The sequence below is a fragment of the Myxine glutinosa genome, chromosome 2 (assembly GCF_964187855.1).
Source record: "Myxine glutinosa chromosome 2, kmMyxGlut1.1, whole genome shotgun sequence".
Classification (NCBI taxonomy): Eukaryota; Metazoa; Chordata; class Myxini; order Myxiniformes; family Myxinidae; genus Myxine; species Myxine glutinosa.
Window position 1 is genome coordinate 251750428 of NC_136262.1, and position 14954 is coordinate 251765381.

The 14954-nt window shown below is 43.5% G+C and overlaps 1 protein-coding gene across 1 annotated transcript in view; it reads right to left on the reverse strand.

Moving 5' to 3' along the window:
- Nucleotides 1-891: 891 nt before the first annotated feature.
- TADA2B (transcriptional adaptor 2B) overlaps nt 892-14954 on the reverse strand; it is a 26070-nt gene continuing 12007 nt past the window's right edge. The window contains exons 2-4 of the mRNA XM_078772713.1: nt 6499-6782; nt 5644-6324; nt 892-1242 (exon numbers count right to left, since the gene is read on the reverse strand). Of these exons, the coding sequence (XP_078628839.1) occupies nt 975-1242; nt 5644-6324; nt 6499-6782 (1233 nt within the window). The 3' untranslated portion in view covers nt 892-974. The remainder of the gene's footprint in view (nt 1243-5643; nt 6325-6498; nt 6783-14954) is intronic.

Genomic DNA, 14954 nt, shown 5'->3' on the forward strand with positions numbered 1-14954 from the left:
GACATTTCAGATTTTCATTTTTCTCAGAGAAGGTGGATTGGACTCTGCAACGGCTGCTAGAGTGAGATGTGCAAATGCCTGTTGTTGTTGTTGTGTTGTTGTATTTCAGATTTTCATTTTTAATTAAGTTGTAAAAATGTCAAAAGAAAAATACCACTGACATTATGAGGTACTTTTTGTAGATCAGTGACAAAAAAAATCTAATTTTTATCAATTTTAAATCCAAACTAACACAACAAAATGTGAAGGGGTGCGAATACTTTCTCAAAGCACTGCAGTGTGGGTGTGAATCTTTGCCGTGGATATACTACATACACATGGACGCTTCAACCTTTAGCAATAGATACAATGATCCAGTGTAATTTATCTTATCCCCAGAACCAAAATAAACTTTAAACTCACAGCTCTCGTAGCCCCTCTCCCCTCATAATGTGAGTAATCATAATTATCATCATTTTAAATTTGTCCTTTTTTATTGGTGCTGAGAAGCACTAAGTCCAGATATCCTGTCCATTCACTGGTTGCAATCCATTGGGTGGGTTGTGTAATGCATGTCCCTCCACTGTCTGGCCTTGCACTGGTCGATGTGGTCAGGAGTTTGTAGCACGAGCATATGTGCCTGTTCGGTGAGCTGCAAAGGTTGTCCAAGTTTTTCATTGTGCAGACACAGATCTTTTCTCAGTATTAACTTCTTTTAGAGCATTGGGAGACATTGCAGGTAACAATCCTTATCCTGAACATGCAATAGATTTCATTTTACCGCAAACTCGGCAGTTTCCTGGAGTTTCTGCGCATGCGCACTGAACATTTTGGGGCAGATTACCTCATTTTGAATTACCTCAGATTACATACAAAATGAATGAAAGAAGCAAGGAAAAACCGTTTTACCACTTTCCATGTTTATGATCAATATAACTACTATACAAGAGAAATCAAGAGGACAAACAACAACCTTTTTCACAGCCAATGATGTCTTAAATGGTACCCACCCATCCACTTTTTGCAAGGAAGCTGATAATTCGCTTCTTGTGGCTTTTCTCCAGATTTCCAGGTAGGCGTGGTTTCGAAGGTACTCCCTGCCGCTTCTGCAGGTAGTCACGGATGAGAATGGCCTTTACAGTAACATAACGAGCAGGACTGAGTCCAAGTGAGACGCAAAGAGCTTTTTCCTGTTCTGACAACTCTTGGAAGCAAGGGAGGCTTTCCAGTGCTGCCATCTCCTTGTCAGGAGATTCCTTGCTCCTGCATCAAAAACAATGATGAACCATGCCAGTTAAGGCTTTGTGAGAAGAGTACGTCTCACTGATAGTCATTGAGTGTGATAAGGGCAATAGTGTTTCCATTCCCATTCATGAGTGGAAATATTGTGTTTAAACCAACCAGACACTATCTCGTTTTCCTTGGCCTTTATTGTCCCCACGCTTTTCATCAATAAACGGGGGAGATATTGTAATCGGCTCTGTCTGACTTGGTCACGCTATGTTCCAATCGGTTGTGCAAAAATTCACCAAACTTGGTAGTTATGATCAACACATGACAGGAAGGTGTGAGAGCAGTATCATATTTGGCCCTGCCCTCGGGCCCGGGGGTGGGGTCAAAAAGAAATTTTAATAGGGGACATTTTAAAACGTAAAAAAAAAAAATTAAATTGTCGATATGCAATCAACATTGTGGGACGTATGAAATATGTAACGATTTTTTTGGATTTGACCCCTGGTTAATTCCCCCAGCGGGTGAGGACCTAGGGTCATGGGTTAAAATGTTTTACTTTTTTCTGGTTGAACTGGTTGAAAAAAAAAAAGTTCCCTGGTTGAACTTTCTGGCATCTTTCAACTTTGCTTTAGATGGGAAGCGTGGGGATTTGTGATGGCGCACCATCGGCTTTGCTCTCGTTTATGCATGTGATGGCATTTGCAGGTGTGCAGGGTATCCCAGATAAGACTGAATGATTATATAATTTAATTTTATCCAAAAGATTCATATTTAAATAAAATGTTAGCATCTATAATAATAAAAGGCAGTGTGTGTCGAGTTTGTGCGTCTCCTCCAAAATATGCCTAACCAAAATGGCGGACCGTCATCTTAGTTATCCCTCTGTGACATTGCTTCGTTCTTAAGCCGCCATTTTGTTTCGGCCTATTGAAACGTGCCTTGGCTTGGAAACACTATCTCCTCTCATGGACTAATTAAAGCATATAATAAAAATCTGGATTTGGATTTGAGGATAGGATTTCATACACTTGATGGGTATCGAAATCTGAAAAATTTAACAAAATTAACGATTCTTATAACTAAATGTATTTATGTAAGGAAGGCTGTTACCTTTCTGCATTGTTGTCTTGATTCACAACTTCCTTCATAGGATAGGGTGTTTTTTCCAAGATGCAAAATGCTTCAACTTTATACCCATTTGTCACAATTTCATTGTGGTGATTGTAAACAAACAGAATACGGAGAAACAGCATCAACAAAGCATTAGCGCTTATTATTATTATTATTATTATTATTATTCAAAGCATGATGGAAAAAACTCAGCTACGAATGATTGTCAAAACATCAACATTAAAAAACAACAAATTTTATTATCCCCTGCATTTTTGGCAACGTTCACTGCCCAGATTTTCTAAAAACTCAACGAGAAGCTTTTTATTCAAATTCGGAAAACGTTTAGGAAAAACTCTGCTTTTGATAATTCTTCTTCTTCAAACGCAAGTAGCATCCAGAAGAAACGCGGCTATAGATTACCGAAAGGCTCCTTCGATCTCTGCTCATATGTCTGGGTGTGTGGCGTATATCGAGGCTCACGGCTCTGAAAACTTCATAAAGTTTAGAGGAGACGAACAAGATCCCTCCTTCATATTCAGCGAAACAGCGGGTGGAATTTGCTCTCTCCTACCCTCCTCCTATTTTTTTTTTTTGTTTATATCCTTTTATTTTGGTTATTAGCGCTGAGGAAGCGCCTCTAGCGAATGACTTCCAGCCAGTGTAACGCGAATTCCTGTCACAGGAATTCTGAGATCATATAAGTGTGACGTGGCAGTTCCTGATTGGTTCGTGTTGGGGAACCCCTTCTCGCTGCCGACGTGACGTAAATTCGCGCACGCGCACTGGTGAAGCGCGAGATTCGGCCCAAGGTTCTTATTATTATTATTTTTGTATACAAGATCGAGGCTCGAACCATGATCGAGGCTCGAAATTCCATGCCCGAACCTCAGCGCAATCCAAGAGGATTCACTTGTTTTCCATGGAAACATCCATGTCTTGCCATTGAGGAGCGGCCATTTGGCTGTTACACACATTTTGTGTCACACTCATTTGCTAACCACAAACGCGACACAGCAGCCTCCGCTAAATGACAACAAAACTTCCAAAGCCGCATTTACTGCTAAATTCATACATTTTTTTCATCTAAGTAGGCAAAGTGAAAAGTTTTTAGTTGTGAAAATGTATGAAATTTTCATGATTTATGAAGGGATCTTTGAATACATCATTTTATTTCATAATGTATGAAATAAAATGTATGAAGAACAGATGAAGGGATTTTAGTCAAAGGTGGTGCAGGTGTGTATAATGAGGTAAAGATGAACTGATTATATTTTGGGGTCATGCGGTCAAAGGTCAGAGGTTATGTTAGGTACAAATCTTGTTACCACGATAACTTGTGAACCAGTGATGGGATTCTGACCAAATTTGGTACCAGTATGTATTATGATGCAAAGATGAACTTATTTGATTTTGGGGTCGTGGTAAAAGTCTGTAATAGGTCTATAACTTGAGAACGGCTGAAGGGATCTAATTCATACTTTGTACAGGTATGTATAATTATGTAAAGATTAACCGATTAGATTTTAGGGTCAAATGTCAGATGTCCCGTCAGGTAATAATTCTGTTGCCGAGCTAACTTGTGAAAACCAGTCATGGGATTTTCACCAAACTTGGTCTAATTATATATTATGATGCAACGATAAACTGATTCGATTTTGGGGTCGAGAGATCAGAGATCACGTTAAGTTGCAATTATTTCATGACCACGATAACTTAAGAACGGCTGAAGGGAACTAAGTCAAATTTGGTGCAGTAATGTATAATAAGGTAAAGATGAACGGATTAGATTTTGGGGTCATGGGGTCAAAGGTCATGTTATGTAAAAATTATGTTGCTGCGCCAACTCGTGAACCAGTGATGGGATTTTGAACAAACTTGGTATGGGTATATGATACATATGATGCAAAGATTAACTGATTGGATTATGGCATCAAGAGGTCAAATGTTAGAGGTCATGTCAGGTAAAAATGTGATACTTGACACCAGCTGAATGGATTTAAATCAAACTTGGTACAAATATGTATAATAATAGAGCAAGTGCTTGTATGGTATATATGTATGTATATATGTCCACTCTTCACCCATTGGTTAGACAGCTGACCTGACTCCACCCACAAATGTAACCTGAAATACTTAGCCTAAAGTACCCAGAGAACCCAAAAGACCCCCCCCCCCCCCCCCACAACACACTGAGGACCTACAAGACAGAGAGGACCCAGATGACCTAGAAGACCCAGAGGACCAGAAATACCCTGAAGACCCCAAAGACTGAAAATATTCTGAAGACCCTTAAAGACCTTGAAGATCCAAGAGAACCAAAAGACCCAAAGGACCCAAAATACTCTGAAGATCCAAAATATCCCAAAGATCCTTGAAGACCGAAAAGACAAAAAGGCCCCCGAAGACCCTTAAAGACACAAAAGGTCGAAAAGAACCAATGGATCCAAAATACCCTGAAGACCCCAAAAACCGAAAAGACCCCAAAGACTGAAAAGACCCTGCAGACCCAAAAGACCTTTAAAGGGGAACCCAAACACAAATTATTTTTTTTTCTTGAAAACTATTGGCAATATTAATCACGGTCTAATTTGAAGGGAATTTTTTTTATTTGCCAATCACAAAGTGACGAAAAAAAACCGAAACTCAATTTTAGAGATTGCCAGTGACGTCACATGATCCTGCTGGTGACAGTACATAGAGAAACGGTGCGTTCCGAGCTTGGATTCCGACACTGATTGGGGATGATGAAGGGGGGGGGGGTCGTGTGGGGTATTGTTGGCTGGAGTGACGTTTGAGGGGGGATTGTGAGGGGTGGTGGAGTGGGTAAGGGGTGCGGGGTGGTCATGAGTATTGTTAGCTATGGTGATTGCTGATGGGGAAAGGGGGTGGGGTAAGGTGGTCATGGGTAGTTACCTAGGGGTAATGGTTAAAGGGGGAGTGTGGGGTTGATGCTTGATGGGGGGTTGTGAGGGGAGTGGAAAGAGGTTGTGGGTATTGGTCGTGGGTATTGTTAGCTAGGGTGACGGTTGATGGGTTTTTTTTCTGGAAAGTTCCTATCCCTCAAAAACCAAGGACACATAAGTTGAACACAAATCAGCAAGAGCAATATTACCAAAGGAAACGAGCAAGAAATCCAAGTCCGACTAGTTGTGATGGCAGAAAAATGTGTTGCATGGCTTGGAACAAGGTCACCCATAGGGTGGGTACTCTGCTAGTCATGTCTAATATTATGTAATAATGTGGGCGAAAGCATATCTGTTGATGTCTGACATCGAAAAGTGTCATTCCAGTTTTATTCTGCACCAAACTAATATGTACCGTAAGGCCAAGACCCCAAGGCGTGTGTTGGGTACAGGTTGGTGGACAGATGGACGTGCTGTTGGGGTTGGAGGTCGAGGAACTCTGCGTCTTTCCCGTCGGAGCTTCGCTGCCTCGTATTCAGCCGACTCTGCAAGGCGGCCAATTCCGTCCTTCCGGTACCGCTGTAGCTCACGTATGCGAGTGCGGAGACCCATCTCTCGCTGCACACCCTCGACCATCTCGTCGAGTTGCTTTGCGGTCAAAAAACGCCAAAATGGTTGCAATCGATTGCGAAGGTCCGTTTCGTCATTGACACCTGCTCCTGTCGGCACACTGCCATTGCTGGGGGTTATTACATTACTGTTCCCACGCACCATAGAATGGCCTAGAAAAACATTGATGAGGCCATATTCGTAAGCCAAGTGTTTCCGTTGCTGCCTTTCTGCTACACGTTGCACGTACATGTCCACGCATGCACGCTTTAGTTCCAGTTCCGGTTCCTCATCAGAATATGCTAACGATAGACTGCTTATCAGTGTCTCGGCCTCTGGGTCGGGTTCCACCTCATAGTCGTCACGCAATGGTAGATAGCCCAGCTGTTGCAGTTCACTTGGGGAGTCATCGGTGAGGCCTGGTGGGAGTGGTAGTGAAGATGGAATACTCAAAAGACTTCCCTCCTGACATGTGTGGTCAGTCAACCTGCACAACGTAGTTCAGATAGTCATTTAGAAGTTTCAAGAAAACTCTGCTCGATATTTGAATCGATGAATGTGCCATAGGTATGCAAAACGTAGTGCAGTAAACTGTGTATTTATGTAAACTCCAGCATGCACTACTACCATACAATGTTAATTCAAGGAAGCACCGACAAACCTGTTGGGAATGTGCTCTGGGATACAGGCATGGCCCAGGTTGCCATAGACGTAAAGGTCCAAGTAATGATTACACGCCTCAGCAGCGGTTTGGTTGCCTACATGGGCTGCAACCTCTTCCCAATTGCCAAAGCCACATTGCTCAATTGCTTCTAGCAGTAGCTGCTCCTCATGGCTGCTCCATGGCATTGGTCCCATTCCCACTGCAGAAGCCACTGTTCCAAAGCTCTGTTGCTGCTGCTGCTCTTCAATGACATCAAGACAAGCACGTCCTGTAACGATGACCTGTAGGAGCAGGGGGGACAAACTTCTGTAAAAACACTTCCTAACGCAGCTGAAGTACAAAAAGAGTTGTCCGTATTATTAGCTCACCTGGACCGAAGGTCCGGGGAGCCGATGTGATGGCGTGCTCTCTGTCCGTCAGTCTGTAAACACTTGTAACTTCTCTGAAACCGCTGATGGGATTGTGACCAAATTTGGCACAAATGATATTTGGTATGTTGTGACGAAATTTTGTTCACGGGATTTAAAAGTGGAGTACTGGGGGGGGGGGGGGGGGGGCGTGGGGGATTTTTGGTATTTTTTTGTTTGTTTAAAGTCTTATGATTTTGTTAGTATGATTCTACATGCTGCTCTGTCTTCTCGAAGCCATTCAAATTGGTTTAAAATACCTGTGAGTGATACTGTTTGAAATACCTTTAGTCAGTGTAGTATACTGCTTTATTCTACCAGGTGAGCATCCAGGGGTATTGCCCCTATTTTTACCTCTGCCACCAAAGGTGGATGGAGGTTATGTTTTCACCCGTCTGTCTATCTGTTTGTGAACAAGATGTCTCAAGAAGTTGTGGACGGAATTTGCCGGAGATGTAGCGTATGTGACAAGGACGAAATGATTAGATTTGGTGAAGATCCAGATTCGGATCTGGCTACTAGAATTTTTAATGAATCTTCACCATTGAGAGATAGGGCCAAAAACGATACATAACATGATATTTTAAAACGTTATGGACGAGTTATGATTAAACTTGGTGGATGAGTTGGTTTGGTGACAAGAATAAGCTGATTAGGTTTTGGTTCAGGTTCAAATCCAGATCTGAGCTATCAGTGGGATACAAAACAAACTTTTCAGCCTGGCGGAGGTATGCTCTCTACCGGGTGCCCTTCTAGTGTATTTTATGTTGAGCTGCATCCTCATCCTACTACTACTACTACAACTGTACCCATTGCCTTCTTTCTATCAGGAAATGCTGAAGGTCTGGTGTGCAATTGAAATGACCAGAGCAAATGGTCCTCATCCAGGGAAAGACCTGCTGGAAGAGCTGCTTAGCTTGATCCCACTTTCACAAGCCCCAATGGGTAGAAGTTGGATCAAGTTATGGAAACATATCACTTATGTTATGTTATGGATCACTTTCAAATATATATATATATATATATATAAGGGAGGACTTCCGCAAGCAAGGGAAAATATACCAAAAAAGAAGAGTTTGTGCGGATGAGGTGGGGTCACTTCACAAAAACGAAGCAAACACACTCAGTGTGTGGGGAGAAAAAGAATCAATCAAGGGGAAGTCGTCTTTCTGCTGCGTCAGAGGTCTCCATTAAAATAGTCACCGTGAGCCTCAGGTATTATGAATGCCTCTGTGGCTCCGGAAAATGTGTTTATTGTTACTGCATTCAAAATTACTAGGATTCCCCAAGGTTCACTAAATGTAACCGAAACTGGTGGTGTTCACGTGGGAATGCAGGAAAACGTTTTGTTCTACAATTAAAATGGTTTATTAAAGGTATATGGGAGGGACAGACGAGGCACTTATAAATAAATAATCGGTATTGAGGGACACGCACATATGTACAATGAAAATAAATAAAACACTAAATCATATTAATTCCAACTATGGTGCCAAAATTAAATATACTCGGACTCGCACAACAATGGGAAACAAGTGAGGGCTCAAGGCAAGGCACAAGCTGGTTGTTGGTCGGTGCAGGCTGGTGTTGCACAGGGCTGGTGCAGCACAAGGTGAGAGGTCGGCAATGAAGTGAGGTATGGTGAGGAGGAGAGGGATGCCACCTCTGCCAAGGTCCAATCCCAACTCCAAAACTCCAACACAAAAACTACAACTGCAACTCCAAAAGCCGAACTGAACTGCAATACCAGAATGATGACTGCCGCACTTAGGCACGATTGCAGCACTCGTAAACTTTGGCACCGCCTTTTTGGGCAGCACATCCTGCTCATCGGCTGTCTACTTATGTGGGCTTGTCATCTTCTGGGCTTTCCCGCCACACAGGGCAGTTCCAATGAAAAACAAGTCTCATGCCACCCCTCTCTTCATGGGTCTGCAGCTGATCATGCAGGCCAAACAGGCCGTGCTGTTTCCACATTGTACCTTCTAGTTGTGCCTTTGGGTCCAAGTCCCATCACCTGACCTCGCTCGAAAACAGGAGATTTTACACAACAAGCTTACTGTATACAGTCACGTGAAAAAGTAAGTACACCCCATGTAAAGTTTTGACTTTTTCAACATATTTCAACATACAGCTATCTGATCTTCATTTCAACAATATTTACAGATAAAGGTGATATAATATAACAAATATCATGAAACATTTACATTTTGTAGTCCATTGTATAATTTAAATAAACATAAATGCAAATATCACATGTGGAAAAAGTAAGTACACCCTTGGTTCTGATGGGTGGTATTGCCCCCTTTGGCAGAAACAACCTCAAGTAGGCATTTCTTATAACTGTCTACCACTCTCTGACATCGACTGGGAGAAATTTTTTCCCACTCCTCCATGCAGAATTCTTTCAGCTGTGTGTTGTTTGAGGGATTTCTTGCATGCACAGCTCGTTTCAAATCCCCCCACAACATTTCGATGGGATTTAGATCTGGGCTTTGACTTGGCCATTCCAGAACCCTCCATTTCTTTCTTTTCAGCCATTCCTTGGTGGATTTACTGGTATGTTTAGGGTCATTGTCATGTTGCAAGGTCCACCTTCGGTTGAGCTTCAACTTTCCGACAGATGGCCTCACATTATCCTCAAGCACTCTCTGGTACAATGAAGAATTCATAGTGGATTCTATGATGGTGAGCTGCCCAGACCCTGATCCAGCAAAGCTGCCCCAAACCATAATATTTCCACCACCATGCTCTACAGTTGGTATCAGGTTCTTGTGGTCAAATGCTGTCTTTGATTTTCGTGAAACATGTCTTCTGGTACTGTGGCCAAATAGCGCGACCTTTGACATCTGTCCAGAGCACATTGTTCCAGAAGTGGTGGTCTTTGCCTCGGTGTTCATTGGCAAACTTTAGTCTTGCCCTGATGTTCTTTCTGGACAGGAAAGGTTACCTCCTGGCACACCTCCCATGTAGATCAAATTTGTGCAGTCTCTTTCTTATGGTCGACTCGTGCACTTTGACATCAACAGTGGCAAGAGCTACCTGCAGGTGCCGTGATGACATTCTGGGGTTCTTCGAGACTTCTTTCAGCATCTTGCGGTCCGCTCTCGGGCTGAACTTGCTGGGGCGGCCTGGCCTGAACAAGTTGGCAGTTGTTTGGAATCTTCTCCACTTGTAGATGATCTTCCGGACAGTCGAATGATTGATTTCAAATTGTTTGAAAATCTTTTAAAATCCCTTCCCAGACTCGTAGGCATCTATAACCTTCTTTCTGAAGGCCTCAGAGAGCTCTTTTGATTTAGGCATGGTGACCCCGCACACTTCAACAACAAAGAGCAAACCAAACTAAATGTCTGAGGTTTAAATAAGACAGGTTCCTCCAATATCCTCTCCAACGATTTTCTAATCATTTGCACCTGAGCTGGTGCACCTGATTCTAATTTTAGGTATTTGAAGTAGTGATAAATGTAGGGGTGTATTTACTTTTTCCACATGCAAAATTTGCATTTATGTTTATTTAAATTATATAACGGACTACAAAATGTAAATGTTTCATGATATTTGTTATATTATATCACCTTTATCAATCAATATTGTTGAAATGAAGATCAAATAGCTGTATGTTGAAATATGTTGAAAAAGTCAAAACTTTACATGGGGTGTACTTACTTTTTCACGTGGCTGTACTATTGTCGCGTCCCCGGTGTTGACACCCCATGAGGATGAATGACCGAAACGAGCTTTAACTCCGAGGCGTATTTCAAACTTGGCGGGATTATCTTTTCGTGTGCGTGGGAAGGTTCGGAGCCTTCCCTGATTGGATGGCCGAAACTGGATTAATCCGAGCTCACAAACAAAGAAATGAAACATGACAAGAAATTGAAAATCAACAACTAATGATTTGATGAAAATAATGCAAGCAAAATAAATATGGTGAGGTAAAAACGAATAGTAATAGGCTAAGGTGAGGTACCCTCCATACGGACTCAATTACAGACACAGGGAGAAACAAGTGAATCCTCTTGGATTGCGCTGAGGTTCGGGCATGGAATTTCGAGCCTCGATCATGGTTCGAGCCTCGATCTTGTATACAAAAATAATAATAAGAAGAACCTTGGGCCGAATCTCGCGCTTCACCAGTGCGCGTGCGCGAATTTACGTCACGTCGGCAGCGAGAAGGGGTTCCCCAACACGAACCAATCAGGAACTGCCACGTCACACTTATATGATCTCAGAATTCCTGTGACAGGAATTCGCGTTACACTGGCTGGAAGTCATTCGCTAGAGTCGCTTCCTCAGCGCTAATAAAATAAAATGATTTCGTAACGGCCGGCACTCAGCTCTGCAGTTCAACCTAGGGCTTGTGAACCATCGCGCGGGAACCGCACAAAATGGCACAGAGTCACGGTCCTCGACATCTCAACGTGAGGTACTTCTCGCGATGCCTACTGCCCCGAACCACTCTTGTTCAGTCTGTTTCCACAAGCGCACACGAGCCAAAGATGCGCCACCGCCCGCGACCAAGTCAGAACAAAGAGAAAACACGACCGCCTCCAACGAACGCCAGGACCAGAAGAAGCTAAATGCAACTGCCTCCAACAAACGCCAGGACAAAGAGTGAGCAAGATGGAGAGACGTCTTATTTTTTCTCTCCCAGCTCTCGAATGTTTGACCGCTGACGTCACACTCTGTCCAATCACTGAGCTCTGTTCATCACTCCATGGCTTTTTAACCAGTCACGAAGCTCGGGGCGTGGCCTCCATGTCACAAGTGGTCAGGGGGCGGAGTCTAGTTGTCGTTTGGGAATGCTCGGATGACGTCGGGGTTTGCTTGCCGATCGGCAAATGCTGTTTCTGTCAGCCATGACGGCATTATGAGCGCATGAGTCCCATGACAGCGCTATCGTTGTTTTACTGAGCCCTCAATTTCCTAGCTATCCAAATGTAATAAAACCGAAGGGAATACCACAGGAGGCAATTTACACACTGGGGAATTAATATTGAAGCCCGAGAATTAATTATCACAAAGCCACGCCCCTTATGGCGACATGCAATGCTCTTACCCGGACAGACGGCCTACTTACGTTCATCGAGATGACTTCTTAGCAACATACGGAGCATTCTAACCTACACGATTCTAACTTTCCTGAGGTATTCCATGCCTACCCCAACAAACGTAACACTATTATAGGCTACTACCATAGAGTTAACACTCACTGCAATCCTTCGTGTACGTTTTACAAAAAGACTTACCTTTTTTCGATAATACAAACAACTATTATAAGGGGAATGTACATTACTTGACCGCACGGGGTCCATACTTTTGTTGCCACAACCTAGCGATGAATCCCTGTGCCAAACCTTCACGCAACAATATTAAAGAGGGAGCCACACAAGCAGGTCCATGGAATCTGGAGAGGTGGGGGTTAAATCATTAACATTTACTACATTTTAATATTCAAACAATTTCGTTTGATAATAATTTTTGCTGTTAATTATTTATCTTCTCAAACGTGACAACAAACGAGCGGTTCATAGCAGATACAGCATGTACAAATAAACACACAGCCGTCATGATGTTGAGCACAACACTGTCATGATGGCACAGAAACGCATGCACCCTTTTGCCGATACGTGCTAAACACAAAAAAACAGTCACACTATATATATATATATATATATCTATCTATAATGCCAGTAATCTCTGTGTGTCTGTCTGTGTGTTTGTCTGTGACCGCTGTTTCTCGACAACCACGGGTCCGATTACTTGAAACTTGCCAGGTATATTGCTGGGGACCCGAGGATGTGCCTTTCAAGGTTTGTAATTAATCGGACAAGTACCTACCGAGCTATGTCCAAAAAACGCTTCAACCAATCAGAGAGCAGCGAGCTATCACGTGTGCCGAACCGTTAATGCAATGCAAGCGTTAATGCGTTAATGCAAGGCTTTTTCTTTTTTCCCCTCTTCTCTTTCTACTTTTCCTTGCGATTAAATTGCAAACAGCCAAAATACGTTGGCGCTAATTGAATAATTGGCCATTAACACTAAAATAATCGTAACTGCGATATGCCAACTTCCGGACAGTGCAGCCTTCCATGTTGTTGTTGTTTGCAGCAGCTGTTTGCAGCAAGGCAAGGCTTTTCTTTTTTCCCTCTTCTCTTTCTACTTTGCCTTGCGATTAAATTGCAAACAGCCAAAATACGTTGGCGCTAATTGAATAATTGGGCATTATGTTTTACAACTAATAAAAACGAATTTGCGATTCTTTCGCTTTCCTGCGCGTTTGTGTACGCTATGGCGATTTCTTTACCAAACTCCGCAAGCCGTTCGCTTTGGACCAAACCATTTCATGTTAAAGTAGAGGGGGGGGGGGGGGTTGTCACCGTACTCGCAAGCCGTTTGCTTTGGACCAAACCATTTCATGTAAATAGAGGGGGGGGGGGATTGTCACCGTACTCGCAAGCCGTTCGCTTTGGACCAAACCATTTCATGTAAATAGAGGGGGGGGCTATGTCCGAGCTATGTCCAAAAAACGATTCAACCAATCAGAGAGCAGCGAACGATCGCGTGTGCCGAACGTGGAGGACACACTCTGCCTCGGATGGCACATTTGAGAGCGTATTCATTTATTTCACGTTTGCAAACTATGTTGGCGTTAAACTATGTTTTAAAACTAATAAAACCGAATTTGCGATTCATTCGCTTTCCTGCGCGTTTGTGCACGCGATGGCGATTTCTTTACCAAACTCCGGAAGCCGTTCGCTTTGGACCAACCATTGCATGTAAATAGAGGGGGGGGATTGTCACCGTACTCGCAAGCCGTTCGCTTTGGACCAAACCATTTCATGTAAATAGAGGGGGGGGGGATATAATTTTAGATATAGATATAGTACGGGCAATGCCCTAGTATATATAAAGCAGTAAAGTATGTTTGTTTGTTTGTCCTCATAACTCGAGAACTACTCATCGCAGAGAAAAACCAAAGGCATATTCGGAATCAGTACGTCTCAGAGCAACTACAGCACACCTTAAATTTAAAAAAACTTCGGGTTTTAAAATTAGCGTATTAGCGCAGAAGCGCTAGCAGAAGAGGGAGGGAATCGAAGGGAGGGAGCGCAGCGCTCCTCTAGCGCTTCGCAGCGCCAGCGCTTCTGTTAGCGTAATTAGCGTATGTTCGGACGTTAATTTTTCAACTTCATTATTCGGAATCAGTACGTCCCAGAGAAACTTCGTAATGTTAATTTTTCAACTTCATCCGATTGACATGGGACCAACGGCATGTGACAGAGAGTGAAACATACATGCTACATTTATTTGACGACAATGAGTTCCGACTTCCGGGTTCGTGCCGCCAACCCTGTTAGGAGCCTCTTGCGGCACACAGGGAATTACCAGTGAACTGGTACTCAATTTGCCGACCTTGGTAGGATGACAGGATGAGTCAACCCCCTGGTGTTAAGGGGGGAGGAGGAGGGGGAGGGGAACGGGGGGGGATGGGGGAGGGAGGGGGGGGGAGGGGGAAGGAGGGGAGGGGGAAGGGGGGGGGAGGGGAGGGGGGAAGGGGGGGGGGGGAGGGGCCCTTCTTCCCCCAGGCACCCCACACCCTCCCCTCCCCCCTCCCCCCCTGTTCCCCTCCTCTTCCCCCTCCCCTCCTCCTCCCCCTCCCCTCCTCCTCCCCCTCCCCTCCTCTCCCCCCCTTCCCCCCCCCCCCCGTTCCCCACCCCCTCCTCTTCCCCCTCCCCTCCTCCTCCCCCGCCCGGCAATGCCGGGTACTTCTGCTAGTAATATATATATATATATATATATATATATATATATATATATATATATTATATATATATATATATATATATATATATATATATATAATATATGTATATATACACAAAGAATTAAGTTAAGCACCCCCCCCCCCCCCCCCGTTTTTTTACAACCTCGCACATTACAAGTTTGTTGTCGTCAAAACAGTGTAATATACCCATGATATTGCTATATTTTCTGGAGAAGTGATATTATGGTCACATAAAAAGCATAACAATCATGCCG